Source organism: Phacochoerus africanus, chromosome 4 (assembly GCF_016906955.1).
Source record: "Phacochoerus africanus isolate WHEZ1 chromosome 4, ROS_Pafr_v1, whole genome shotgun sequence".
Taxonomy (NCBI): domain Eukaryota; kingdom Metazoa; phylum Chordata; class Mammalia; order Artiodactyla; family Suidae; genus Phacochoerus; species Phacochoerus africanus.
In genome coordinates this window covers 4,774,841-4,801,335 of record NC_062547.1, presented here as the reverse complement: position 1 = coordinate 4,801,335, position 26,495 = coordinate 4,774,841, and the positions used below count along the sequence as shown (strand labels likewise).

The following is a 26,495-nucleotide window of genomic DNA, read 5'->3' as shown; positions in this document are numbered from 1 at the left end:
AGTCATTCATGACGTGGAAAAGACTGAGCCCTCGTGAAGCGAAGGGCCCTCCTTTCTCCAGCAGAGCTGAGCTCACTGGCTAAGAGGTCAATGCGCCAGTCGGGCGCTGCCTCATCATCCGCCTCGAGGGCGCCTTGTTTCCCTTTCTACCCACGTGCTTTCAGGCCCAGCTTCCACCTTCATCAGCAGATGTCGTTTCAGGAATGGAAACCAACAGCTTAGTAAAAACAGAATCGAGAAGCGACATGCAGCGTGCCCCCAGAGATGAGCACTGCGTGTAAAACACACTCTGGCCTGTCAGTTTGGTAGAAGTTAATTCCACGTTAAGTGGCTTCCATTTTTCCAGGGAGTTACCCGAGAGTCTTCTTCCCCCCTTAAAAACAGGGACAGAGTACTGTTAAAACGAATGCTGTTTCTGGACATTTCTATCGCACTTAAGCGCTGTAAGATTAATAATTCTAGACTGCCACGGTTTCTGAAGGGGCAAAATACGAACTGCTGGTGGTAACTAATCCCTGGGGGAGAGAAAGCTCTGGCGTGGCAGGCCGCGCTGTAGTCGGCACGTTCTCGAGCCACGCTGGCCAATGCCGGAGCCGCCAGCAACATGCGACTACTTCCATTTAAATTAATTAAAACTTAAAACTCCGTTCCTCGGCGGCACTGGCCACATCTACAGCATCTGTCGGCCACACATGGCTGGTGAGCAGCATCCTGGACCGCACAGACCAAAGCCTTTCCCCGGCCCTGGCGCCTCGCTGCGGCTCGAGACGGGCTCAAGGCCTGGCTCGGGAGGAGCGCGCGGTGCACGCTTGAAGGCTCTGAACAGAAGCAAGAAGCTCAGAGATCAGACTGAAGCCACAGTCCTCTACCAATTCCAGCAGCTGGTCATTACAGTACTTCAAAAGTGCTGCTTCCACGGAAAAACACAAAATAAATGAGCAGAAATGGGACTTCGGGGTTACAGCAAGTCCTCAGGGGAAAAAATGGCTAAAGACTGATTTCATTCAAAGTCCCCAAAGGGTAATCATTGGGTACTTCAAGAACTGCTCTGAAACTGCAACCTAAGTCAAAAACTGAGCTGCAGGGTCAACACAGACCCTGTTCTGCATGGGCACTGCCAGCCAGGGGTTGGGCGGCTGCCAGGCAACACTCGGGCCTCGTCACTAAGCAGCCTCGGACACCCACCCGGCTTGTCTCTGACGCTCAGAGCCTGAGCACCCTCCCAGCTCGGCAGGGCCGCCGGGAAGGGCCAGTGAAGGGCTCAGCCATGTGACGGCCTCTGGAGTGCCGCTTTAACTTTAACATTTCTAAACATGTCATCGAATTAGCATGGCCTGCTTTTTGGATTGAGCTGAAAAACACTCATCTTCTTAAAAACTAACAAAACTATTCTCCATTTCATGCAGATAAAAGACAGGCCCAAAGAAGATTTAAATGGATATCACAATTCCACCACAGAAATATATACACATTTATATGTGGGGGCTGTAAAATGATAAATGCATGGTATGAATAGCTTTTTTTTTAATCCGGACATTTGGGATATCCTATAATGGGTTACGCCAATTCAACAAATAAGGCATTTTAAGTGGAAGTTAGATTTGCTTATTAAGTGATATAAAAATTTAGAAACATTATGAGTCTAACAAATTCAAAGTTTTAAAGAAATCTCAAAGGGAGGTAGTTAATAATTCAGCTTCACTGAGATCACACTTTTCCACTGGCATTACTCTGTGAGTCCTTTCTGACTATACTATAAGAACAACAGCTTCTCCACATTAGAATTTTACAACCTAAGTCTGAGTTGAAAAGTTCAAAGTGTGGAAAACTCAAGCATCATCAAGCACAATTGAAGATTTAACCAACCTTGTACTTTCTCTGGACATAAAACTGGGAATATCTGTACTAGTTTACTAACAAATAATGAGTAAAGAGAATTCACTTAGAATAGAAACAAAACCCCATCGCGGGCAGCCCAGTTAAAATAAGCAACATATTTCAATAGCTCTCGCAAACCACTAACATTTTCATTGAAATCCCCCCGCCCAGGTAACTCAGGGAAGAGGATCAGAGCTGTGTCCCTCCCGTCCCCAAGCAGCCGAGGAACTCACCATCTTTAAAATCGCCCCGTACAGCCGCAGGAGCACTTTCCGAGGCTCGTCACCAACGGTGGCCAGAGTGTCGGGTAGGGAGCACTGGAACAGCATGTTACTGAGGCCACCTCTGCGGGAGACAAGAGCGCGGTTAGGTTCTGTGCGGTCCAGGGAGCAGGCCTCACTTCCCGGAGAGCCGCCACGCGCAGCCGGCATCCAGCCCACGAGGACTGCGCTCGTCTGAGCCCGTCCCTTCCTGGCTCGGGCGGGACACTTGCAGCGTCAATGATTAACGCTGCAGCTGTCACCTCAGCGCCCCGCGTCCCACGGAAACAGGCCAGCCCCACTCTGCTCCGGCGCAGCCGTGGCGGCGTTTCTGTGAATGCACGTGTGCTGCCCGCTGGCGGCACCTGCCTCGGGAAAGGACAAGGAGCGCGGGACCCTCTTCAGCCCCGGGGGTGGCGGAACCTCTACTGCCTTCCTTCCGGCCCACATTCATCCTCCACCCAAATTCCCATTCCAGTCCCATCACTGCCAGGTTAAAACCCTGGGGCAAAACTTAAGCTTTCCACGTAAAGTACAGTCCTAAGACCCGCCCTTTCTCAGACAGTTTGGACTGAGAGCCTTTTAAAAACTTGCAACCTTCACCGAGGAGCTTTCAGAGGAAGTGGGAGGCCTCAAGGCCCTAACCCTTCCACTTGGCCAAAGTCAAGGAATAAGCTGCAGGGGACACTGAAACAGGAAAGCCCAGCCTCGCAGACAAACCACCTGCCTGCGTTGGAAATGATGAGGTCCAGAGGAGAGCCCGTGAACGCAGGGACCGGAGCCAGAAGAGGGAGCACCAAACACTGTGCAGCTGGGATCAGAGACGAGCCCGCCCGCAGCAGACGCCGCAGGTCCTGTTCGCACCGAGTCCGTAAGCCCCGAGGAACCAGTACCCAAGCAAAGCCAGCTGCAAGCTGGGGGAACACAAAGCCGAACCCTGCTCTCGCCGCTGCCGCCGTGAACCATGCGCTCCAACGGAGACAGCAGACAGAGAGCTGAGACAGAATTCAAAGTCCCGGGGCAGCGTCTGAACCAGAGGCTTCGGCAAACCCCACGTCCACGCGTGCCCGGCAGATGCATCGATACCAGAGGGCGGCACATGCAGCTCTTGGAGAAAAGTTATCAGCGAACCGGACCACAGCTTTCTAGAATGACATTCCCCACCAGCCACAGACACAGAGTCTAGTCCAGTGAAGCTCTGCTCCCAAAGGTGAGGCTGAACTATCTCATCATATGCCAATCACGCAGGGATTCTGAGCACGCGGTGACAAGCACAGCCAAGACAGAGACCGAGAGAGAGTGAGCGCATCTCGGTGGGGAAGGAAGATAAGAGGGAGGACTTCTTGTCTGGAGGCTGTTAATGCTGCCGCGTTAACGGTGGCACAGAAACTGTCAGAGTCCTGCCCCCAGCAGACGCACTCGCCACCTTTCCTCGGTTAGAGGCTGGGCTGTGCTCAGGTGGCAACGGGCCTTGTGTCAAGGCCAGCTTCACCAGCCGCCCTGACAGTGGGCCGGGCCTGTGCAACCAAGAGCCGGCAAATGAAACTTAAAGGCTGCGTGTGCATGACTTCTGGGAAATCAACGCACTCATGCTCATGAGCTTGCCCCCTTCCCAGGCCCCATCCTGTTGCCCAGCCGAGACAATGGGGTGTCAGGGCAAAGCTACTGCCTGAGCCCCACATCCACGCATGCTGGGCGGGGACTCTGCCCGGACACAGCCCCAACATTTGGTTCTGAAGGAGGCTGGGGGTAGGCACAGTTCCTCACGATGCAGTAGCAACCCGACCATTCTAGCCCTCGCTTCTCTGGGCAACCCCAGCACCAGCCTCATGGTGCCCTCCGGGGTACCAGCTCAGAGGCGGGGGCCCCAGCACCGGCCACGCAGAGCCCTCTCATCGGAGGTCAGGGTCCCGACTCTGGGCTCTTCCTCTCAGTTCCCAGGTTCTGACCACCCCAAAACTTGCTCCCTGGCTCCAGAAGCTGCTTCCCGCACGCTTATTTCTTATTTTAATCCTTTTCATTCCCTTTTCGCTTCTTCGGTTCTCATCCTGTTCACCCAATTCCCTACATTAAATTCTCTGTGTCTGCTGAAGTACCCAGCGTTGTTTCCATTTTCTTGAGGAACCCCCACTGGCGCATGCGGCCAGAGCTTCAGCAGCTTTGCACATCAGGAGAGTAAGGGTCACCTCCCAGGAATGGCAGAGCTGAAAGGAGCCTGCACCCCCATGAAGCCCAGGGCCCACCGGGCATGGCTAGTTCCAGAACCTCTTTGATGCCAGAGGGAAATACACTTCTATGTTGTTTAAGCCACTGTTGCTCTGGGGCCCGCGGTTATACACAGCTAAACCCAATACTAGCCCATACGGCCTGTCACCACCTACCTACTCCTCTCCTTCCAGTGTGCAAACTCCTCAGCCTCCTACTGTCTAAAAACTACCTCCCAGGAGTTCCCGTCGTGGCGCAGTGGTTAACGAATCCGACTAGGAACCATGAGGTTGCGGGTTCGGTCCCTGCCCTTGCTCAGTGGGTTAATGATCCAGCGTTGCCGTGAGCTGTGGTGTAGGTTGCAGATGCTCGGATCCCGCGTTGCTGTGGCTCTGGCGTAGGCCGGTGGCTACAGCTCCGATCCGACCCCTAGCCTGGGAACCTCCACATGCTGCGGGAGCGGCCCAAGAAATAGCTAAAAAGACAAAAAAAATAAAAATAAAAACTACCTCCTGGTGGGAGCTCCCATTGTGCCTTAGTGGTAACAAAGCCGACTGGGATCCATGAGGATGCGCGTTCGATCCCTGGCCTCACTCAGTGGGTTAAGGATCCGGCACTGCCAGGAGCTGTGGTGTAGGAGGCAGATGCAGCTCAGATCCCACGCGTGGCTGTGGCTGTGGCATGGTGCGGCAGCTGCAGCTCCGATTCATCCCCTAGCCTGGGAGCTTCTATGTGCTGCAGGTACGGCCCTAAAAAAGAAAAACAACCCCAAAAAACTAAAAAACAAACAAACAAACAAAAACCCCTACCTACTGGGTTCCCACTGTGGCATCTTGGGAGCGCTGGAACACAGACTGGATCCTGGCTGGGCACAGTGAGTTAAGGACCCGGCATTGCTGCAGATGTGGCTCAGGTCACAACTGTGGCTCAGATCTGATCCCTGGCCTTGGAACTTCATATGCCCTAGGGCAGCCAAAAATGAAAAAATACAAGGAAAAAATAAAAATAAAAACTACCTACTGTTTAAAGCCCAGTTCCAAGTCCAACCTCCTCAAGACGCTTTTGCTGCCTTCCCTGCCAGCTCCTTGAAGGCCTGGCTATCCTCTGACTTCAATTCTCAAGGCCCAGAGGCCCCAGACGGCAGGTGCTCAATGGAGATCCCGAGCGCAGCACCGACCAGCAGCACCCCCGCTCGCTTCTCCAGCCTCCCCGCCTACATTTGAGAACTGACTGTCCTGCGCTCTTCTCTCATAGGCTGGTGGGTGAGCCTTGGCTCTCTGATGAGACTGCAGCCTCCCAACGGACAGTCCCACCTTCCGGGGGGAGGGCATCGTGGAAGAGAAAAACCACAGGCTTCAGAGCCAGGGATTCGAATCCCAGTTCTGCTAGCTGTGTGATCTTGGGCCCACTGCTAACCTCTCTGACCCTCCAAAACTCACTCCTCTCAAACAGCCATACCTCATCAAGTCACTGTAAGAGCGCAGGGTCACGGAGCCATCAGGCTGCAATGTTCTGAGTACTGGACAAGGATTAGATCACGTCTTCCTCCCAGCAACCTACAGGGGGGATGCTGGTATCGCCTCCATCTGAGAGGAGGAGATGAGGCCCACAGCAAGGAAGGGCTGAGCCAGGAGCAAAGGCAGGCGTCTGGCTCCAGTCTTGCTTTTCCTCTGATGCTCAGAGAGACGAGAGACAAAGCAGGAGAGCACCGAGGGCCACACCCGGCACAGAGCAGGTGCTGGGGCACCGCAGGCAGTTACAGAGCCTCGTATCAGTTACTGAGCCTCATATCAGGACTAACCTGCGTAAAACAAACGTCTTTGTTGCTACGGCTGCTGTTCACACATGACCACAAACTTAGCGGCTTAAAACAACACAAATTTAGTATCTTACGGTCGTGGAGCTCAGATGTCTGAAAAAAGGTCTCATGGGGCTAAAATCAAGGTGTCGGCAGGGCTGTACATCAGAGGACAGACCTCATCCAGGAAACACACACAACGTCACCAAGACAGATTCGGACTGAGCCGATGAACTCCAAACAGGGCTGCCAGCAGGGATGGGGAGTCAGGGTCCAAGGGGCACAGAGGGTCAGTTTAGGAAGAAGAAAACACTCATGGTCGCGGTGGCCGGACAGCAATGTGAGCTGACGTGACGCCACTAAGCTGCACACGTGAAAATGGCGAAAATGGTGAATTTCATGCCATGTATATTTTACGTGGCATAAAGACTTTAAAAAAGGAGTGAAGTCCTGACGCATGCTGTAACATGGATGAACCTTAAAAACATGATCAGTGAGAGAAGCCAGCCCCAAAGACCAGCTATTATATGATTATATGATTCCATTCCTGTTAAACGTCCAGAACGAGGAATTCTACGGAGCGGGTGCCTTGGCGCGGGCAGAAGGGTGCTGAAGGAGACAGGGCTCCCTTTCAAGGTGATGAAAAAGTTCTAAAATTGATTGCGGTGGCAGCTGCACATGTCTCTGGATATGGGTTTGTTTTTCTTTTGATTTACAACGTGGCGTTAGTTTCAGAGGTGCCTGAGGATATGTTACACGCACATACTAAAACCTCCTCACGCCTACCGCTGGAATCGGTGACTTATCGGATGCGTGCACTGAATCTGAATAAAAGCACTGGATCTTTGCACCTGCAGCACAGGGAAACCCCTGGGCCAGGGATCAAACCCGTGCCACAGCGATGACCCGAGCCACTCAATGATGTCACAGCCTTAACCTGCTATGCCACGACTCCCTAAACGCAGTTTTTTCTTTAAAAAAAAAAAAAAAGAAAGAAAAAAGAAAAATGACTTTTTTCCTGTGCGACCATTTTTTTCTTAAACAATTAAACTTGAATGTGCTTCCACAGAAAACATGTCACAGACATACATAAAAGCTATTTTTAAGACCAGTTTTCAGGAGTTCCCGTTGTGGCTCAGCAGTAACAAAGCCGACTAACATCCATGAGGATGTGCGTTCGATCCCTGGCCTCGCTCAGCGGGTTAAGGATCTGCATTGCCGTGAGCTGTGGTGTAGGTCACAGATGCAGCTCAGACCTTGCGTTGCTGTGGCGTAGGCTGGCAGCTGCAGCTGATTTGACCCCTAGCCTGGGAACCTCCATATGCCACGGGTGTGGCCCTAAAAAGCAAAAATAAATCAATAAGAAAAGAAAGAAATAGTTTATTTAAAAGAAACACAATCATAGCATCTGGGACCGTCTGCAAGAATAAGGACCTATTTTTCCCAAGGGGCAAGTCGGTCGTCACCCCAGTTACGGAAGAACAGACAGGTGGTCTAGCAGTGAGGATTTGGCGCTTTCACCACCGTGGCCTGGGTTCGATCCCTGGTCTAGGAACTGAGATCCCACATAAAGCCACTGCATGCCGCAGCCAAAAAGAGAAAGCAAAAAGAAAAAGAAGAGGCAGACAAGGAGACCAAGGCTCGGTTTCTCCTGAAGGACGCCTTGAGGCAGGGGAGGTACAGAGCTAGAGGGACCCCAGGGCCTGGCCCTTCTCCTCTGCTCTGGGCAGCGCCTCCCACGCACAGCACATCAGGAGGGCCCTGCCATGCCAGCCATCACCAGGGCAGGCTTTTGGTTACCAAGCAACAGGACTGGCATGACCTCACTTAAAAGCCCTCGTTTTCCTTCCTGTCACACAGTCCTGAGAGCTCCGGCCACAGCGACGCACACAGATGAGCTACTGTTCTAAGCTGCGTGACTCAATCCCAAGTTTGCCCCCGGCCTCCTAAAGAAGGCAGGCAGGCCAGCGTGGCCAGAAACGAGCCCACAACCTGGAAATCTTGCACCTCCCGTACTATCTGTAGCTAGCCGCTTGCTCAGTTCGCTCGAGAGGAAGTTAACCATTGATTCTTTTCAGTGACAATCAAAATCAATGAAACAATGTCATTGTCACAGATGACCCCAGATGGGAGACACCTCCTGGAAAAACAAGCCAGTTACTAATGCGCCAAATAATATGACCCGGAAGAAGAAACGGTGGGAAGATATGCCACAGAAATGGTGGCAGAAATGCAACAGCCAAATGGCCATACGATTTGTCAAGTCGCGCCCAGGAACACGCACTGATTCGGGAGAAATCCGAAGCTTCTAACTTTGTACCACATGGCAGAAGAGCTTTGTAAGAGACAGACACGTCGTCACCACATCCAGGAGGCAAGAGAGACTCACGTAAGCAAAACAGCAAACAAAAAAGAAAATAGCACACTGACTTCCTACGTGACAGGTAGGAAACTGAAAAGAGCAGGGGGCACCGTTGGCGGGAACTCTAAGCAGCGCCCTGGGGATCCTGCTGAGTCTGCGCCCCTAACCGCCAGCGCTCAGGTCTCTCAACAATACCAGCGACGTGACAGGCAGAACAAAGAGCTGCTTTTATAGATATCTGTCCATCAGGTATGAAAACTGTCATTTCAATTTCTCCTGCTCTACAGCTTATCAAGGATTAACTTACAATTAAGAATCCTTTGAGGAGTTCCCGTCGTGGCGCAGTGGTTAACGAATCCGACTAGGAACCATGAGGTTGCGGGTTCGGTCCCTGCCCTTGCTCAGTGGGTTAACGATCCGGCGTTGCCGTGAGCTGTGGTGTAGGTTGCAGATGCGGCTAGGATCCTGCGTTGCTGTGGCTCTGGCGTAGGCCGGGAGCTACCCCTCCGATTCGACCCCTAGCCTGGGAACCTCCATATGCCGCAGGAAGCGGCCCAAAGAAATAGCAAAAAAAAAAAAAAAAAAAAAAAGAATCCTTTGAGGAATTCCCATCGTGGTGCAGCAGAAATGAATCTGACTAGCATCCCTGAGGACCCAGGTTCGATCCCTGGCCTCGCTCAGTGCATTAAGGATCCGGTGTTGCCATGAGCTGTGGTGTAGGTCACAAAAGCAGCTCAGCTCCTGCATTGCTGTGGCTGTGCTACGTCCCCTCAAGGTCCTTACACCAGAAAATACCATCAGGCCTTCCGGGTGTGAAAAGCCTTCTTAAACCAGAAGCCTGGATGACAACTGGCTCCGTACAGTTAAATACGAAACAAAATGTCCCGAAACACACAGTCCTGTCAACCCTTCTATATGTGAACTATGCTCTTACTACGAGTCCACCTGTCACAAAAAATGCTCTCCTGCTTCAGCCTTTACACCAAATGCACAGGTTATGAAAGATTTCAAAATTGTGTTCTAAAAATCAAAATCTTAGTTCAGAAGGAAACCAAGAGAATTTTAACACGAATTCAAAATGGCAGCGGGAGTTCCCGTCGTGGCGCAGTGGTTAACGAATCCAACTAGGAACCATGAAGTTGCGGGTTCAATCCCTGGCCTTGTTCAGTGGGTTAAGGATTCGGCGTTGTCATGAGCTGTGGTGTGAGTTGTAGACGCAGCTGGGATCCCGCGTTGCTGTGGCCCTGGCGTAGGTCCGTGGCTACAGCTCTGATTCGACCCCTAGCCTGGGAACCTCCATATGCCGCAAAAGTAGCCCCGGAAAAGGCAAAAAGACAAAACCAAAAAACCAAAATGGTAGACACCTCTGAGCCAAGGAGGAAACCTGAGGCCAATCTGACAAACTCTTCAGGTTTAATCAAGTTATTTTATTCTCTTTTAAATTTGATTACTCACTACTTTATAAATGTTTACAATTTTAAATACAAAGGTCTTATTTCACACAAAACTTTACTGCATCTAATGTACAATCACCAGCATCAGCTACAATAAACCCCTCAAAACTCGGTTGGGGAATTCCCGTCGTGGCTCAGCCGGTTAAGAACCCAACTAGCATCCAGAGGATGCAGGTTCGACCTCTGGCCTGGCTCAGCGGGTTCAGGATCAGGCACTGCCGCAAGCTGCAGCACAGCTCACAGAGGCGGCACAGGCCAGCAGCAGCTCCGATGCAGGCCCTGGCTGGGACGTCCACGTGTGGCACGAGCGGCCGTAAAAGGAAAACCAACCAACCAAGACCGCTGGCAGCAAAGGCAGAAAAAGGCCCCGGGGAAAGAACACAATGCGTCGGCGCGACCCTAATCCTCTCCAACATCCCCTCAAACACAACAGGGGTCCGTGCAGATCCTGGCACAGGCCTCAGAAGATCAGCACCAGCCTCAAAACGTGAGTTCCGAGTAACCACAGGCCTCGGCAACTCAAGTCCACGTCCCGACGCAAACCCAAGAGGGGTGAGGCCGTGCGTCCTCGGGAAGCTGTGTGCGGACGTCTGCACCGGCCCAGAGCGGGGCGACCCAAGCGTCGTCCCCCGTGGAGGGAGGACAGGCCGGCCCCTCAGCCGACGGCTGCTCAGCGGAGAGGACCGAGCAAGGCGCCACCCGCGAGGCGGCCGCGCGCAGAAAACCGCCCGCTCGGGCGGAGACACGGGGCGGCGACGCGGGCGCACAGGCGCCTGGGCGAACCGTCCCGGAGAGACACGTCCCAGAGCGGGCGACGCGCGGGCGTGGCGGCCGGGAGCCGGGGAGGAGGACGGGGCGCCCGCGGCTGCGGGTCTCCGCCTGAGGACGGCGGCGGCTGCTCGGGGACGCCGCCAGCGCGCGCGCCTTCTCCCTTCCCACCCGCGAGGCAGCAGCCCGCCCGAAGCGGACGCTTCGCGGACTCGCCCGACTGCCCAGCCTCCTCCCGGCCGTTCGGCCCCGCGCGGACAGTGCGCCGTCTGACTGAACGCTGCTCCCGAGACCCGAACACTTGCGAAGAAACGGAGCCCACAAAATCTGGTTCTAGGACTGGGAGAAGCAGCAGCGTCCCCAGGGCTCTGGAAGGAGGACAGGGCTTCCGGCCTCCGCTCCCACCGGGAGCTCTGCTCGGAGGCGCCGGGTCCCGCCGGCACCTGCTTCCACTCTGTCTCCCCCGCGCCCCCCCCCCCAGCTGAGGCCAGTCGGACGCTCCCTCTCTCGGGCAGCCCACACCCGTCCCCTGCATGCGCCCCCCCCAATCCAGGCACCCAGGCCGCTGGGAAACCCGCCACGAAGAACATTCCAGAAGAAAGCCCGGGGAGGGAAGGTCGGCCAAGGCCTGGTGCCCTTTGCCCTCCTCCTACAGACTGGCTCCCGTCCATGCTGTTCCAAAGGTTTAAAGTTACGCGCTGGTCTTGGGAACATCTCTGTACCGGGCAGCCTCCACGTGCTCGAAGGCTGCATCCCACTGCTGTGCCGGGAGGCAGGAAAACCACGAGCCGACGAGGACGAAATGAAGTTCTCCACAGCCTCGGGCAGGGCGAAGCAGCAAAGTGCCGCGACCATCACTTCAGGCGCGAATGGAATGCCCGGCCAACGGACGGACCCCACAGGATCCTAAGCGTCCTAACTCACGATGCGCAAACCAGGTCTGCTTGCGGCCCTCCCTAGTAAAACAGGGCCCCTCAAGAGGTCAGACACCTGGGGGGACCCTTGCCTTCCCCACGTGACTCGGCCCTGGACTGTGACAGGACGCGGGTGGCAGAGGCTCCTGGCTGGCGGAGCACCCTGGACCGCACCTCATTATGACTCGACAGGACTAAAAGACAGGACTCGACACCTCAGCACTGCGCTCCCAGTCGTCTGAAGCCTCTGCCAGACATCATCCTTCTGCCATACCGAGCAAGCCACCTAACAAGCGACAGGGGCTGCCGTTAGAGAACCCCGGGCAGAAGCACAGACAGGTGCACGTAATCTCTGCCAAAACTCAAGCGCACACCTGAGCAGAGAGCTGGCATCACCACCACGCTGTGTTGGAGCTGGAGAGGCGTCCCCACTCATTACCACCTGAACTTCTGGCAAGCTCCAACCTGTCTGGGCCCCCGGGGTTAAGACAACCCCTCCCAGAGGCTGGCTGCCCAGGTTAACCGAGAAAAGCACGGCCAATGCAGTACCTGGCAATAGCTGGCACTTACTGAATGGAATCTTTTAGTACAGGGATTAACTTAGGAAAGCAGAAGTGCTGGCATTTCAACTGTCCTGAAGAGATGAAAAATGACATTTCAATTAAAAGACAACACCGGAGTTCCCGTCGTGGCGCAGTGGTTAACGAATCCGACTAGGAACCATGAGGTTGGGGGTTCGGTCCCTGCCCTTGCTCAGTGGGTGATCGATCCGGCGTTGCCGTGAGGTGTGGTGGAGGTTGCAGACGCGGCTCGGATCCCGCGTTGCTGTGGCTCTGGCGTAGGCCGGTGGCTACAGCTCCAATTCGACCCCTAGCCTGGGAACCTCCATATGCCGCGGGAGCGGCCCAAGAAATAGCAAAAAAAAAGACAAAAAAAAAAGACAACACCATCTAGGTTTTCCAAAGAATAAGGCAGCTCAGTAAATACCGATATAAAACCATCTCTAAGCTACAGTGCTGCTTTTGTCCTAAGTATTGAAGAGGGAGGGAAGGTACGCATTCCGAGCCCCGAGCACAGGGCCTGGCACGGCTCTCGGCGTGGGCTGAAGCAGTGAGCACACCCAGACACACTCACGTACGTGTCACATCTCTCTGAAAGGGTGCTGAAGCACAGGGAACAGTGCTGGCTTCCAGGGAGAGGCGCTGGGGGCCAGAAGCGGGAGAAAGACACCCTCTTGCAATGTTTGCATTTTAAAACCAACAGACTGATTACGTCATCAAAGGTGCCTTTCAACAAGATGAACAGAAACCACCCTTCTTTCTTCCCACTTGACTGAACTGCCCAGTCACCGCGCGGCTGTGCGGTAGCATCCTCACGACAGGATCCTCAGCGGTTAACAAATAAAGTCATCTTGCGGAAAAATCGAAAGACTCTCTGGACCCTCCTCTGTTCCTGCAGCAAACGGGATGTATCTGGTCGTGAGCTGAGCCCCCCGCTGGTCTGGGGTCCCGCTTCCGAACATGAAACACCCCGGCAGGGCACCCGGAGCTCAGACGGACCCACACCTGGCGGGACTTGGACGTGACCCGCTTGCAAGGCATGCCCGGTATGTCCTTCGTTCTCAAAGCCATCTTGCTTCATCTTACTTTCACACTGTCTCGTAAAACAACAGGGGAAATTCTTCCTACATCGGACTCCAGTGAACTAACCCCTTTCCTGCTCATTTTCTTCCTCTAGCCACGTAACAGATACACCCCGGGCCCGGGTCAGGACTCCTCAGCCCGGGCCTCATCTTCAGCCCTGAATTTCCTGATGGAGCCCATTAAAAAGCCGAAGGGTTTCTCACTGATACCAACTTGCGATGAGAGCGACTAGTTTCCTCCTTGGGGACCGTGACAACCGCTGACTTTACAGACGGTTCTAGAGGTGGCCAACTCGGTTTTCCCTCCCTCTGCTCTCCATCAGCCCCGCGGCTCCAGAGCCTGCAGCACAACCCTTTCCAACCGACGTCGAGTGCGTGAGAACGAAACGCGCCTCAGGGAAGCTGACATGTTACCTGTGCCCAGGGAAACCCGCAAACCCCCAAACCTAGTAAAGTCAGGCACAAAATTAATCAAGATCCTCTTTTTTTTTTTTTTTTTTGGCTTCTCAGGGAGCAAGAAGAGCCCCACTGGGATGTCAGGAAGCCGGGGGCAGGCGGCTGTGGCCGCAGCACCTGTGAAAACCATCCTGCCGACGGCCGGCCAGGTTCAGTCCTCAGGGCAGGACAGCCCAGCCCAGCCCAGCCCTCATCACGGGGCAGGACGGCCCCGGGCTCTGGGGCACTTACGGGAAAGGGCCACGTCACAAACCCTTCCAGCCGCCTCGCCCACCCTGCGGAAAACACGCAGTGCCTCCCACAGGCCGGGACAAGCATCCCTCAAGGCTGATTGCCCTGAACGGCTCGGGGTTAAGCAGCCACGTGCCGCTGGTGCGACCAAAAAGAAAAAGTTCTCCTGGACTGAAGGTACACCCCGTGTACCCAAGGAGGCCAAGTCCGAGTCAAGCATAGGGCCCAAGCGCCCGGCAGATGTGACTTTTCTCGAGGCACTGAGCGAGTCACTTTAACACAGCAGCAGGGCGCTGGTCTACACTGTGCAGCTCTCAGGCACAAGGGAATGTCACACCCTGAGCTTCAAGCACTCAGTTTATGACAGGAAGGAGCTGGCGATGATACCTACAAGTGTTAAGGTAAATGCTGACAAGACAGCTAGTGTGTCAACTCTCTTTGTCCCACGGAAACATTTTCTTTCTTTTTTTTTTTTGGCCGCACCCACAGCATATGGATGTTCCAGGGCCAGGGATCGAATCTGAGCCGCAGCTGCAACCTACGCCACAGCTGTGGCAACGCCAGATCCTTAACCTGCTGTGCCACAGTGGGAACTCCCTCATGGAAACAATTTCTTAAAGTTTTGGAGAAAAATCACTTTACTAGACAGTTGTTTACTGTGTAATACAGTTTTTACTTTAGCAACATGCATTTAAGGAGCTTTACAAGTGGCCTATATCCTTTATGCTACTTTAGGCTACTAGAGCTCGACGAGGTGTCTTACTCTATCGCATTCTAGGCAGGGAAAATCCACACTACACAGCCTGGTGCAGCGCCAGGGTCTCCAACTACACCATTCCTAAGCCAAAAATCTAGATGTTACATAGATATAAGTGTGTGTGTGTGTGTGTATGTTTTTTTTTTCTTTTTAGGGCTGCTCCTGTGGCATAGGGACGTTCCCAGGCTAGGGGTCAAGTCGGAGCTGTAGCTGCCAGCCTACACCACAGCCACAGCCACGCCAGATCCAAGCTGCATCTGTGACCTACCCCACAGCTCACGGCAATGCCGGATCCTTAACCCACTGAGCAATGCCAGGGATCGAACCCGCAACCTCATGGTTCCTAGTCGGATTCGTGAACCACTGAGCCACAACAGGAACTCCTATTTTTCCAATTTTTAAACGGAGGTAAAATAGGAGTTCCCTGTTGGCTCAGCGGGTTAAGGATTTGGCATTGTCTCTGCCACGGCTCCAGTTGTTGCTGTTGAGGCATGGGTTTGGTCCCTGGCCCCAGAACTTCCACATGCCAAGAGTACAGCCAAAAATAACCATTAGGATACAACGCACATAACACACAATTTGCCATCTCAGACCTTTTTGAGGGTGCAGCTGAGTGACACTAAGTGCATTCACACTGCTGTGCAGCCACCACCTCCAGAGCTCTGACTCCCTTAAAGCAGAAACCAACTTGCCAGTCCCCACCCTCTAGCCCCTGGCACCCCCAGGCTACTCTGTCTGAATCATCCAAGACAATACTTGTCTTTTCATGACTGGCTTAGTTCACTTAGCATAACGTCCCTCTCCTTCAGCCACGTTATAACATATCAGAATTTTCTTTTTCTTCAAGCTAATGATATTTCATTCTATGCACGTGCTGCTCATCCATTCAACCCATCAAAGACATCTCTACATTTTCAATCATTTGGAAAAGGAGCCACATCGAACTGAGATGAGAAACCTTCAACATAAAGGTTTCCAACTGCTAAACTGAGATGGGAAGGTTCTAGTCTGGAACTAGCAGGCTGTCTTGCAGAAAACCAAAGTCATGAAACCTCTGAGAACTGCTACAAGCAACAGCCCAGAGCCCAGCACACAAAGGACTCTGTCGTAAGGCTCGGGGCTGCCCTCAGGGCTGCAAGGGCATCATCTAAAGGCAAGAGGGGAGTTTCCGTCATGGCTCAGTGGTTAACGAACCCGACTAGGAACCACGAAGTTGCAGGTTCGATTCCTGGCCTTGCTCAGTGGGTTAAGGATCACGAGCTGTGATGAAGGTCGCAGACGAGGCTCGGATTCCACGTGGCTGTGAGCTGTGGCGTAGGCCGGTGGCTATAGCTCCAATTTGACCCTTAGCCTGGGAACCTCCACATGCCGCAGGTGCGGCCCTAAAAAGACAAAAACATGTGTGTGTGTGTGTGTGTGTGTGTGTGTGTGTGTGTGTGTGTACATATAGGCAAGAGGACTGGGAGAAAAATAACACCATAACACTATCTTAGCAAAAAAAATTACTCTTCAAGTCCACAAGGCTGTACACACAGAAAACAGACGACAGCACAATATCAAAACAACTACGAATTTACAGCATAAACAAGATAAAAAGTACGTTTTTGCAAAGTTTCTGTTTACCATGGAAAACTCAGCTTGAAACCACCCCTGGCTCAGGGAAAAACAACAACATAACACTTCAGGAAACGAGAGCATCCATACCCAATAACCAGGAAGAGATGTTTTAGCTCCCAGCTCTCTGAACACCAGGCTTGGAGGCGACTTAAAAGAACAAGCTCAGCCCCAGGTGGGCGGCTGGCTCTGCAGACGCCGCTCGGCCTTGGGCAGATTACTCTGTAAAAGAGTGTAACGGTATCTACTGGGGTCTGTGACCACGACCTGGGGTGGTGTCCGTTGCTTCTTATCATCCCCAAGAGCAAAGCCAAGGTGAATCCTGAGGGAGTGTGGGTGGGCGGGGAAAAGCTCGGCCTTCAGACCCCTGCTCCAAGGCTGCTCGACCTCTGCACTGCTGATGTGTAGGTCGAGGAAAGGGGGGGCTTGTCCTGTGCGTTGCAGGATGCCGGGCAGTATCCCTGCCCTCTACCGCAAATTGTGACAATCAAAAAAGTGTCCCGGAATTCCCGTCGTGGCGCAGTGGTTAACGAATCCGACTAGGAACCATGAGGTTGCGGGTTCGGTCCCTGCCCTTGCTCAGTGGGTTAAGGATCCGGCGTTGCCGTGAGCTGTGGTGTAGGTTGCAGACGCGGCTCGGATCCCGCATTGCTATGGCTCTGGGGTAGGCCGGCAGCTACAGCTCCGATTCGACCCCTAGCCTGGGAACCTCCATATGCCGCGGGAGCGGCCCAAAGAAATAACAACAACAAAAAAAAAAAGTGTGCCGACATTGCCAAATGTCCCTCAGAAACTATTTCTAAAATACCCATTTCGGAGCTCCCTTTGCGGCACGGTGGAAACAAATCCGACTAGTATCCAGGAAGATGAAGGTTCCATCCCTGGCCCCTTTCAGTGGGTCAGGGATCTGGCGTTGGCATGACCTGTGCTGTAGGCCGCAGACGCAGCTCGTAGCCTGAGCTGCTCTGGGTGTGGTGTAGGCCGGCAGCTGAAGCTCAGATTCAACCCGCAGCCTGGGAACTCCCGTATGTCATGAGTTTGGGCCTAAAAAGCAAAAAGCAAAAAAAAAAAAACAAAAAAACAAAACCAAAACCAAAACCACCACCCATTTTAAGCCACCACCCTTTGCACCCTCGGACCACGGCAGGCCTCTGCCTGCGCCTCCCCCCGGAAAGGTCCTTCCACCTTTCAGAGTGCAAGGATGCTCCCACTTCCTCCTCAAAGTGCCCCACATCCCTTTAAGCCCACGCTGACCTCCCAGGCCCTACTTTTTATTGTCCCACCACCAGCTCCTGGACTGTGATAGCCTATAAAGGACTAGGCACAGTGAGATGCATAACTGCTGGTTTGTGGTGCAAAACAGGCTTCTGGAAAAGCTAAAGGTGAAGGCTGTCCCTGGGCAGTACCAGATTCCTGCCAGCAGACAGAGGGTGGGCACATCACAGAGGGAGTCTGGGCTGGCTGCCAGGGCTCCTGCGGAGAGGCAAACCAGGGAGGAGGACGTGGGTGTCAGGGTCAGAGCTGAACGAAACTCCTGGAATTAATAAGCAATTACAGCAAGGTTATATAACACAAGGGTAAGGTACAAAAGTCAGTCGTTTTCCTATATACCAGCAATGAACAAGAAGAAATTGAAATTAAAAACATATTACTGCAGGGAGTTCTCGTCATGGCTCAGCGGAAACAAATCCAACTAGGAACCATGAGGTTGCAGGCTCTATCCCTGGCCTCAGTCATTGGGTTAAGGATCCCGCTTGCCGTGAGCTGTGGTGTGGTTTGAAGATGAGGCTCGGATCTGGTGTTGCTTTGGCTGTGGTGCAGGCCGGCAGTTGCAGCTCCAGTTCAACCCCTAGCCTGGGAACTTTCATATGCCTTGGGTGTGGCCCAAAAGGCAAAGAAAAAAAATATCATTTATATTAGCACCCCCCAAAATTAAATTAAGGTATAAACCAAACAAAGTATGTACAAAGTCTATACAAGGAAAACCACCAAGTTCTGGTCAAAAGAGGTCAAAGCAGAACTAAATCAACAGACAGACAGTCCACGCCTGAGAACAGGAAGACTCAATACTGTCAGGATGTCAATTCTCCCTACCTGACCTATGGTGTGAATGACACAGGTACAGCCATTAAAAAAAAATAAAAATTCTGCTCTGCAAAAGACACCATCACTACTATCCCAAATTCTCAAAGAACGCTTAAAAGTCAACAAGAAAACAACCTGATTAATACGGGCAAAAACCTAAACGAACTCCGGACCAAAGAAGATACACAAAGGACAAGTAAGCATGGGAAAAGATGCTCAGCATCACTTGTCTCATGTTAGAGAATCACAAACGGAAGCAAGACATTGGAGTTCCCACTGCGGCACAGGGGCTAAGGACCCAGCACTGGCACAGCTGTGGCGCAAGTCACAGCTGCGACTCAGATTCGATCCCTGCCCTGGGACCTTCCCTATGCTGTGGGGGAGGCCATAAAAAAAAAAAAGAAAAAGAAAAAGAAAAAGCAAGATACCAGCACACACCTACCAGAACGGCTGAAATCCAGACCCCTGACACCACCCAATGCTGGCGGGGATGCGGAGCCACGGGAACGCTTGTTCACTGCTGGCGGGGATGCAAGAGGGTGCGGTCCCGTCAGAAGACAGTCCAGCAGCTTCCTACAAAACTGAGCACGCTCTTACCATGCCACCCAGCAACCGTGCTTATTGGCACCAGGCACAGTGCGCGGCGTGACGGGGGCTGCTTTACACGGAGCTCACAGCCGCCAAATGAACTGAAAACGTACGTCCACACAAACACCTGCACACGGATGTCTGTATCAGCTGTATTCCTAAGTGTCAAAACCTGGACGCAAGCAAGAGACCCTTCAGTAGGTAAATAGTTCAATAAAACGGTGGCCCATCCAAATGATGGAGTATTATATTATTCAGCACTGAAACAAAACATGCCATCAGGCCATAAAAAGACACAGGGAAAATAAATGCGTATTATTCAGCGAAGGAAGGCAAACTGGAAAGGCTATACACGGTGTGATGCCAACCACATGACATTCTAGAAAAGGCAAAACTATGGTGACACTAAACAGAGGAGGGGTTGCAGGGAGGGAGGGCTAAACAGGCAGAGGACAGAGGGGCCTGGGGGACCCTACAACAGTGGGTACGACACGCCACTACACAGTCGTCCAAACCCACAGACGGTACACCAAGCGTGACCCCAAATACACACGGCGGACCTTGGAGGATAATGACGTGTCAGTGCGGGTTCGTGGACTGGAGCAAATCCACCACGGGCGGAGGAGGATGGCAGTCGTGAGGCAGGCTGGGGGCGGGCTGGGGAGGGGGGTGGATGGGGAATTCTCCCTCCTTTCTACCCAATTTGCCTATGAATCTAGAACTGCCCTAAAAAAATTTCATTTTTTTAAGAAGTAAGGCCACTTAAGGGACCAAATTTTCACAGTAAATAGTAAAAACAAGGTGTAAATGAAACTTGGGTCTTGAAAAATGAAACAATTGTGCTTTTAAACATAACATAATCGAGGTGATATATGTAACGATGTACCTTAAAAGGAAATCAAGGGGTTCCCATCATGGGGCAGTGGGTTAACAATCTGACTGCAGGAGTTCCCGTCGTGGCGCAGTGGTTAACGAATCCGACTAGGAACCATGAGGCTGCGGGTTCAGTCCCTGGCCTTGCTCAGTGGGTTAACGATCCGGCGTTGCCGTGAGCTGGGGTGTAGGTTGCAGACGCAGCGTGGATCCCGCGTTGCTGTGGCTCTGGGGTAGGCTGGTGGCTACGGCTCCGATTCGACCCCTGGCCTGGGAACCTCCATATGCTGCAGGAGCGGCCCAAGAAATAGCAAAAAGACAAAAAAAAAGAATCTGACTGCAGTGGCTCAGGTTGCTGTGGAGGCACGGGTTCAAGCCCTGGCCCAGTGCAGTGGGTTAAAAAGATCCAGTATTGCCACAGCAGCAAGCACTGGTTACAGCTGTGGCTTGGATTCAATCCCTGGCCTGGGAACTTCCATATGTCACGGGTGCAGACATGTATATTTAAAAAAAAAGGAAAACGAGTAGGGAGTTTTGGCCTAATTTTTCTAAAAACCTTCACAATGGCACCACCAAGCACAATTCTTCCTGTTCTTTTACTGTGTAATTCTGCAAATATAAGTGAGGACTCTGCCAGTCTTTTCAAGGGCCTCTCTGTATTCTGATGTTGAAATGATCCTATTGGAAGGGCCCACGTACCATCCACCCCATCAGTTCTCAACTGGCAGTGGGTCTGGTAGGGGGTGGGCGTGAAACTGCAGTCTCAAACCTTTCTGTCATCAAACTTCATGATCTTATGCACCTCCTGCAAGACTTAAAAAAGTTCATCTGACAACTCTTTGTGACTGTTTTATCATCTGTAATGAGACGGAGTTCCCTGGTGGCCCCTTGGGTTAAGGATCCGGCATTGTCACTGCCGTGGTGCAGGTTCAATCCCTGGGCTGGGAACTTCCATATGCTTTGGGTTTGGCAAGAAAAAAAAAATCTGTAACGCGAGTGATCATAACACATGTTGATTCCGTGGCTAGAGAGAGAAACTAGTTTTAAGCTGTGATGCCTACGCCCGGACAAAATTTTCAGGTGATATTTACCAGTGACGATGATTATAACTGCCACTCGTGACAATTTTCATTTTATGATAATTTTGATCTTTCTCCATACCACTCAGAGCTAGAGGGACTCGGGCAACCAGTCGTCTGCTAACAAAGACCCCTGTCGCCACGTTGGGAGGAGAGCGAAGAAGCCAATTTAAGCTAAAACCCAGTGGCTGCGCCGAGGGCTGGAAAGCAAAATTGGAGCTGCCTCGCCCTCCAGGAATTCAGTCTCCAGAGCTGAACGAGTAAGCACACACCAGCGCCGAAAATGCTGTGACATAAAGGCAGGCGTGTGTGAAGGGCTACGGCAGAAACCTGAATGAGGAAGAGATTAATTCTGGCTTTGAAGGAGTATCTTAAAAGCAGACGCCAGGCTGCCAGGCAGAGTGCAGGAGCAAAGAAAGGCCTGGAGACCGAAAACACAAAGCTCATTCGAGAAGCGCAAGGTCAAGTGTAACCAGCTCACTGCCAGTCGCTGCTGCTTAGGGGGAAGGAGTGATTTTAAAACGATAACCAAAAAAAAAGGAACCACTTTGGCAAAGAGTCGGCCGGGACCCAAGTATGAGCACACACACAGGTTCACATCTTAATTCTCCAGCTACAGGAGCCGCGGCAAACTTTTCAACAAAGGCGTCGCGATGGATGAGAAATCCCTGGCGCGGGGGGAGGGGGAGCTCGAGGACATGGGGGGGGGGGGGGGGATCCAGGCAAGGACAGCAGGCCGGGCTCGTGGCCCCCGGGTGCTGAGGAGGGGGCTCTCAGAGAACGCAGAGAGTGAGAAATAATCCTGGGGCCCCAGGCGGCGGCTGTTCACACTCAAAGAAAAAAGCAGGACGAGTTATTCCAGGGGGAGAGGAGCCAAAGGGTTCCCTCCATGTGGGGCCGACGGGACGGACTAAGTTGAGGCGGTGAGGTCTCAGTCAGGATCAGGCAGAGAAAAGCTGGGGCTGGGAAACGGATCAGGGAGTGTCAGCAGCACCTGTTAACGTGCCCGCCTACGGTGGGCCACGGAATTTCAAGCCAGTCTCTCTCTCTTTCCCCGCTGTGAACTACCTCTTTTGCCTTTTTTTTTAAACCAAGCATCACCCCCTTTCCCACATCCTAAATCACCTCTTTTCTTCTTATTAAACTCACTCCATAACTACAGTCTATTCCAGAACACAGGACCGCCAGGCAAGGGACCACACCACACAGCACTGTCTGAAAAGGCCCTCCGAAACCGAAAGGAAAGCTCTGTCTCCCAAGACCACTAATTCCTGGAGAAAAGACAGAAACCATCCTTGATGGAATGAAAATTCACAGTTTAAGGCAAGACAAGAAAAACACAGCCTTCCTCTGCCCCGTCTGGCCTCCCGCCTCCCCGCTGGTATGTCCTGCGCATCTGTGCTGCGCGTGCGTTAACCAGACCTCCCCAGGGGCAGATACCGGCTCAACCACGATCAATTGCCCTTCTTCTGGTGCCAGCCATGTAACTCCTTACCAGACAATGTTCCTTTGTCAATCCTGTTAGGAATTCTAACGACCCACCCCTCGCCCTGCACCTGCAAACACCTTTGCTGAACTTTACATGCAAAGCCAATATAGCATTTCCCTTAGAGACGGCGAGCGGCCCAGACAATCTGAGGCAATGCTGGGCCACAACTCATGGGAGTTCTCGGCTTAAATACTTCCTATGGCCTTATTAATATCACTGATTGCATTACTACTATCCCGCCCGCCGCACAAGATTTGTTTCTTGGATTACCAAACGTGTGACTGAGCCTCCAATAAAACTGATGATGAGGCAACTCGGAATAGTTAACCGAATAAATAGTTCCGTAAGATCAACGACTCTCACAGGGTAGCTCTAGGTATGGGAAAAAGCAACCAGGGGGACTCCTCCTGGCCCAGAACAGACTAGGAAGTCAGGCAATCTCGAGGCTCTGGGCTGCTGTTAACAGGGCCTAGTCCACTAACAGCACAGAGCAAATGCCCCCCTGATCTGGGGGGGACAAATTGGTCACCCAATGCCTCCCAAACCTTGGTCGAAAGTAAGACGGGAAGGGAAGGGACTGGAGAAGAAAGAGTCTTGCCCGCCCTCCAGTTCTGCGAGGATGAACCACATCATCAGCCTCCGCGGCTGCTGACCGACAGCACAACCTGCGAGGACTGCGGGGCAAGGAGCAGGGCCGGGCACTCTGTGCTCAGAGAACTGACAGGACTGGCCCTCACGGAGACATTTTCAGGAGAAAGTTTCTACGAACCTGGCTTCTTGCACCTTCCCACTCTCGGCCACTAAGTCCATCAGCTAAGATGTTGGTACCTCGTGACCAGCAGCGACGTCCTGGCCAGACGTGAGCTTGGCCGCATGTATCCCCTCCGCCACCGTCACGTCTCCCGTCACCCTGACCGCCTCCTCTACCGCGTCCAAACAGTCCGAGAGCTCTCTGGACACTGTCTCCTGGTTACCACCTCAGACTGGCTTGAATAAAAGCTTCTATTTCTTTCCTGGAGTGACTACTGACGAGTTTCTTCACTGAAAGTGCTTTTAGGCTGTCGGATTTGAGCAAGACTTAAGAGGTTATCTGACGAGTGACACGCCCCAGAAATGGCTACAAAAACATCTCGTGACTGGATCCAGGGTGTCCCAACGTTTTCTTTCTTTTTTCTTTTCTTTTTGCCTTTTAGGGCCGCACCCCTGGCACATGGAGGTTCCCAAACTAGGTGTTGAAATCGGAGCTACACCTGCTGGCCTACACCACAGCCACAGCAATGCAGGATTCGAGCTTCGTCTGAGACCTACACCGCAGCTCACGGCACCGCCAGATCTTTAACCCACGGAGTGAGGCCAGGAATCGGACCCGCAACCTCATGGTTCCTAGTCGGATTCGTTACCACTGCGCCCAAACGGGAACTTCCCGTCTCAACATTTTCAGAGCAATGACTGCAGGCAAGTCACTGCCCCTCGAGGTTTTCCATTTTACAGATGGATGATATCACTGAGGACTTTCAGGCCTAACTAAACATGGTAGTTTGGGGGAGAATTTCATAAAAAAAAAAAAGCTTCCTTAGGCAATTCAGGGATTATCAGAACACCGAGGGCTTCTTTCTTTCTACCTTTGACCTCCACTGCTCCTAAGCATACCTATAAAAGGCCAGAGGCACAAAAATAAAGTGAAGCCCAGTTAATTTTGCTGCAGTTGCAGCTGGGCACAGAAAAAGGAATCAAATGACTAAAACCGCATCTGAGGATTATCAGTGGCAGTCAGCCAGCGCCTCGACACTGCACTCAACCTGGTCAGGCCATTAAAAGAAAATGAGCAGAAAAAGACAACGCATATTTGAAGGGCTGAATGGAAGGAAGGCTCCTAAATGGTGAGGGGTGATGTCACAGGTGCAGTACCACAAAAATCATGTTTTCCTTAAGAAATCTGAATATGTACACACCTACTTTTTTTTGTAATTTAAACTTATGATTGATTTTTTTAAGCCTAAACGGGGGGGGGGGGGAGTGATTTTTCTACCTTATTCCTAGTAACTTCTGGAGCCACACACCCTAATTTTGGCTAGTAACACACCTACACGTCTGAACAGTGTCAGTGGGGAAGGAGCGAATGTCACCCCTTCACCACTAACAAATGTCTCTTTCAGTGGGGAAAAAAAAAAGAAATTCAAATCATGGACTTGAGCAACTAGAAGTAAAAGTTACCAAGGGACATTTTTTTAAGCCTGCCACAACATCCCTCCTTCATTCAGGGCCCTAAACCGCAAAAACACTTGATCACATATTTTCAGGCTCTCTACAAAAAGTACTTTGTGATCCACCAGTATTGTCCTCCTGAAAAGAGACCTGTTTTCCCACGAAACCGGTATTTTTTCAACAGCCTGCCTTCCGGAGGGTCTTGGTGGCCGCGGGGCCCGTTGCGCGGGACTGGGCTCGGATTTCACAAGGGCTCGGGAAAGGTGCCTTTCGAGGGCCGCGCTGCCCCCCGCCCGGCCCGCGCCCCCATCCCCGGCCCGGCCTCCCGCCCCGCCCCCGGCCAGCGTCACCTGACCGCAGCCGCGCAGCCCGCCCGCCCGCCCGCCCCGCGCGCGGCCGCCACCGACCTGATGACACTGATGTGGAACTGGTCCTCGCGGAGGCCCCGCCAGGCGCCGGGCAGGAACTCCTTGCACCACAGATAGGCCCTGCGCCGCGTCCGGGGCTCGGGCTGCTCGTCCGCCGGCGGCGGCGGCGGGGGCAGCGGCAGCGGCGGCGGCGGCGGGGGCAGCGCGAGCGGCGGCTGCCGCCCGCCCAGCTGCTTGGGCTCCAGGTCACTGGCGGCGTCGCGCTGCTGCCCCACGCCGGGCGCCGGGGCCGCGCTGCCGCTGCCGCAGCTCAGCAGCAGCCCGAGCGGCGAGGGCTCCGCCTCGCCCCCGTTGCAGAACTTGGTCTTCATGCCGGGCAGGCGGCCGAGGAGGCGCGGTCGGCCGCAGCGAGAGAGGGCGAGGCTCAGGGTCCGGCCGGACGGCCCCCTCCCGGAGGCCGAGCGTGGAGGCCGCTCACCCGCTCGCTGACGGGCAGGCCGGGGGCGGCGGCGGTGCGGAGGCAGCGAGCGGCGGACGGCGGTAGCTCTCGGCTGGACCTGCTCGCCGTGGCGCTCGCTCCTATACCGCCGCCGCACGAGGACCGCCGGCCGCGTCACAGCCCGCCCTCGGGCTCGCCGCTGATTGGCCGCCGCCCGCCGGCCCAGCGCATCACAACCGCCTCCGCCCCCGCCACGCCACCTCCCCATTGGCTGCGGCGGCAGCACACCGCCCCCACCCCCACCCCGACCCGGGTGCGGCGGCCGCGGGAGGCGGGGCCTTTCGGGAGGCGGGGCGTGGAGCGGGACCCGGGGTCCGGGGGATGGAGAAAGCTAACGCGGTGTGGGGGCTCCCCGAGGGCGGGCAGGCGGGGTGGCCCTGAGCCTCAGAGGGGCCCGAGCTTGACCTTGGAGGCTGCAACTTTGCTTGAACCCCTCGAAACCTCAAGACATCAGAGGCGGGGGCCTGGCGGGGGGGGACAGGCAGGAAGCTGGTGCCAGGAGGCTTGCTTCTCTTTCCGCGTGACCTTGGGGCGAGGCACCTCCTTCTGCAGCTCCATACGTGTGTTTTTATAACATTTAACAGCGCCGGTTCAGCTCCCTGGGAGGCGCGACCACGCCCTGTCCTAGCTGGAGCCTGAGAAATTATTGTTCCCAGGTCAAAAAGGGAGAAGAGGCGACTGGTTCAAGGCCACACAGCCGGCCCAGCCCTGTGACGGCTTCTGCAGCCTCAGTTTCCCTGTCCGTGGTGCTGAGGACGCCGGGGCCTCGAACCTTGGGGCGAGCGGGGCGGCATCCCCGCAGCCTCCCTGAACACTGGCCAAAGGTGAGTGCTGCGGCCTGCTGGCTTTGTGGATGCCGCCCCGTCCGCCCGCCCCCGTGCAGGAGGCAGCCCCGTGACTGTGACTGAAGCACCTTTGCCCGCGGAGGCGGGTGCGAGGGCCCCCTGCTCCATTTATCACGTTTACCACC

General features: G+C 53.7%; 1 protein-coding gene across 3 annotated transcripts in view; it reads right to left on the bottom strand.

The window, feature by feature from the left end:
• Nucleotides 1-25,622, bottom strand: part of CHKA (choline kinase alpha) — a 57,728-nt gene extending 32,106 nt beyond the window's left edge. For 2 of the 3 annotated variants that reach the window (XM_047775082.1, XM_047775084.1), the window contains exons 1-2: nt 25,066-25,621; nt 2,112-2,223 (exon numbers count right to left, since the gene is read on the bottom strand). In XM_047775082.1, coding sequence (XP_047631038.1) covers nt 2,112-2,223; nt 25,066-25,397 — 444 coding nt within the window. In that variant the 5' untranslated portion in view covers nt 25,398-25,621. Of the gene's footprint in view, nt 1-2,111; nt 2,224-25,065 lie in introns of all 3 variants that reach the window. The other variant, XM_047775083.1, reaches the window with a different exon arrangement.
• Between the last annotated feature and the right edge of the window lie 873 nt (nt 25,623-26,495).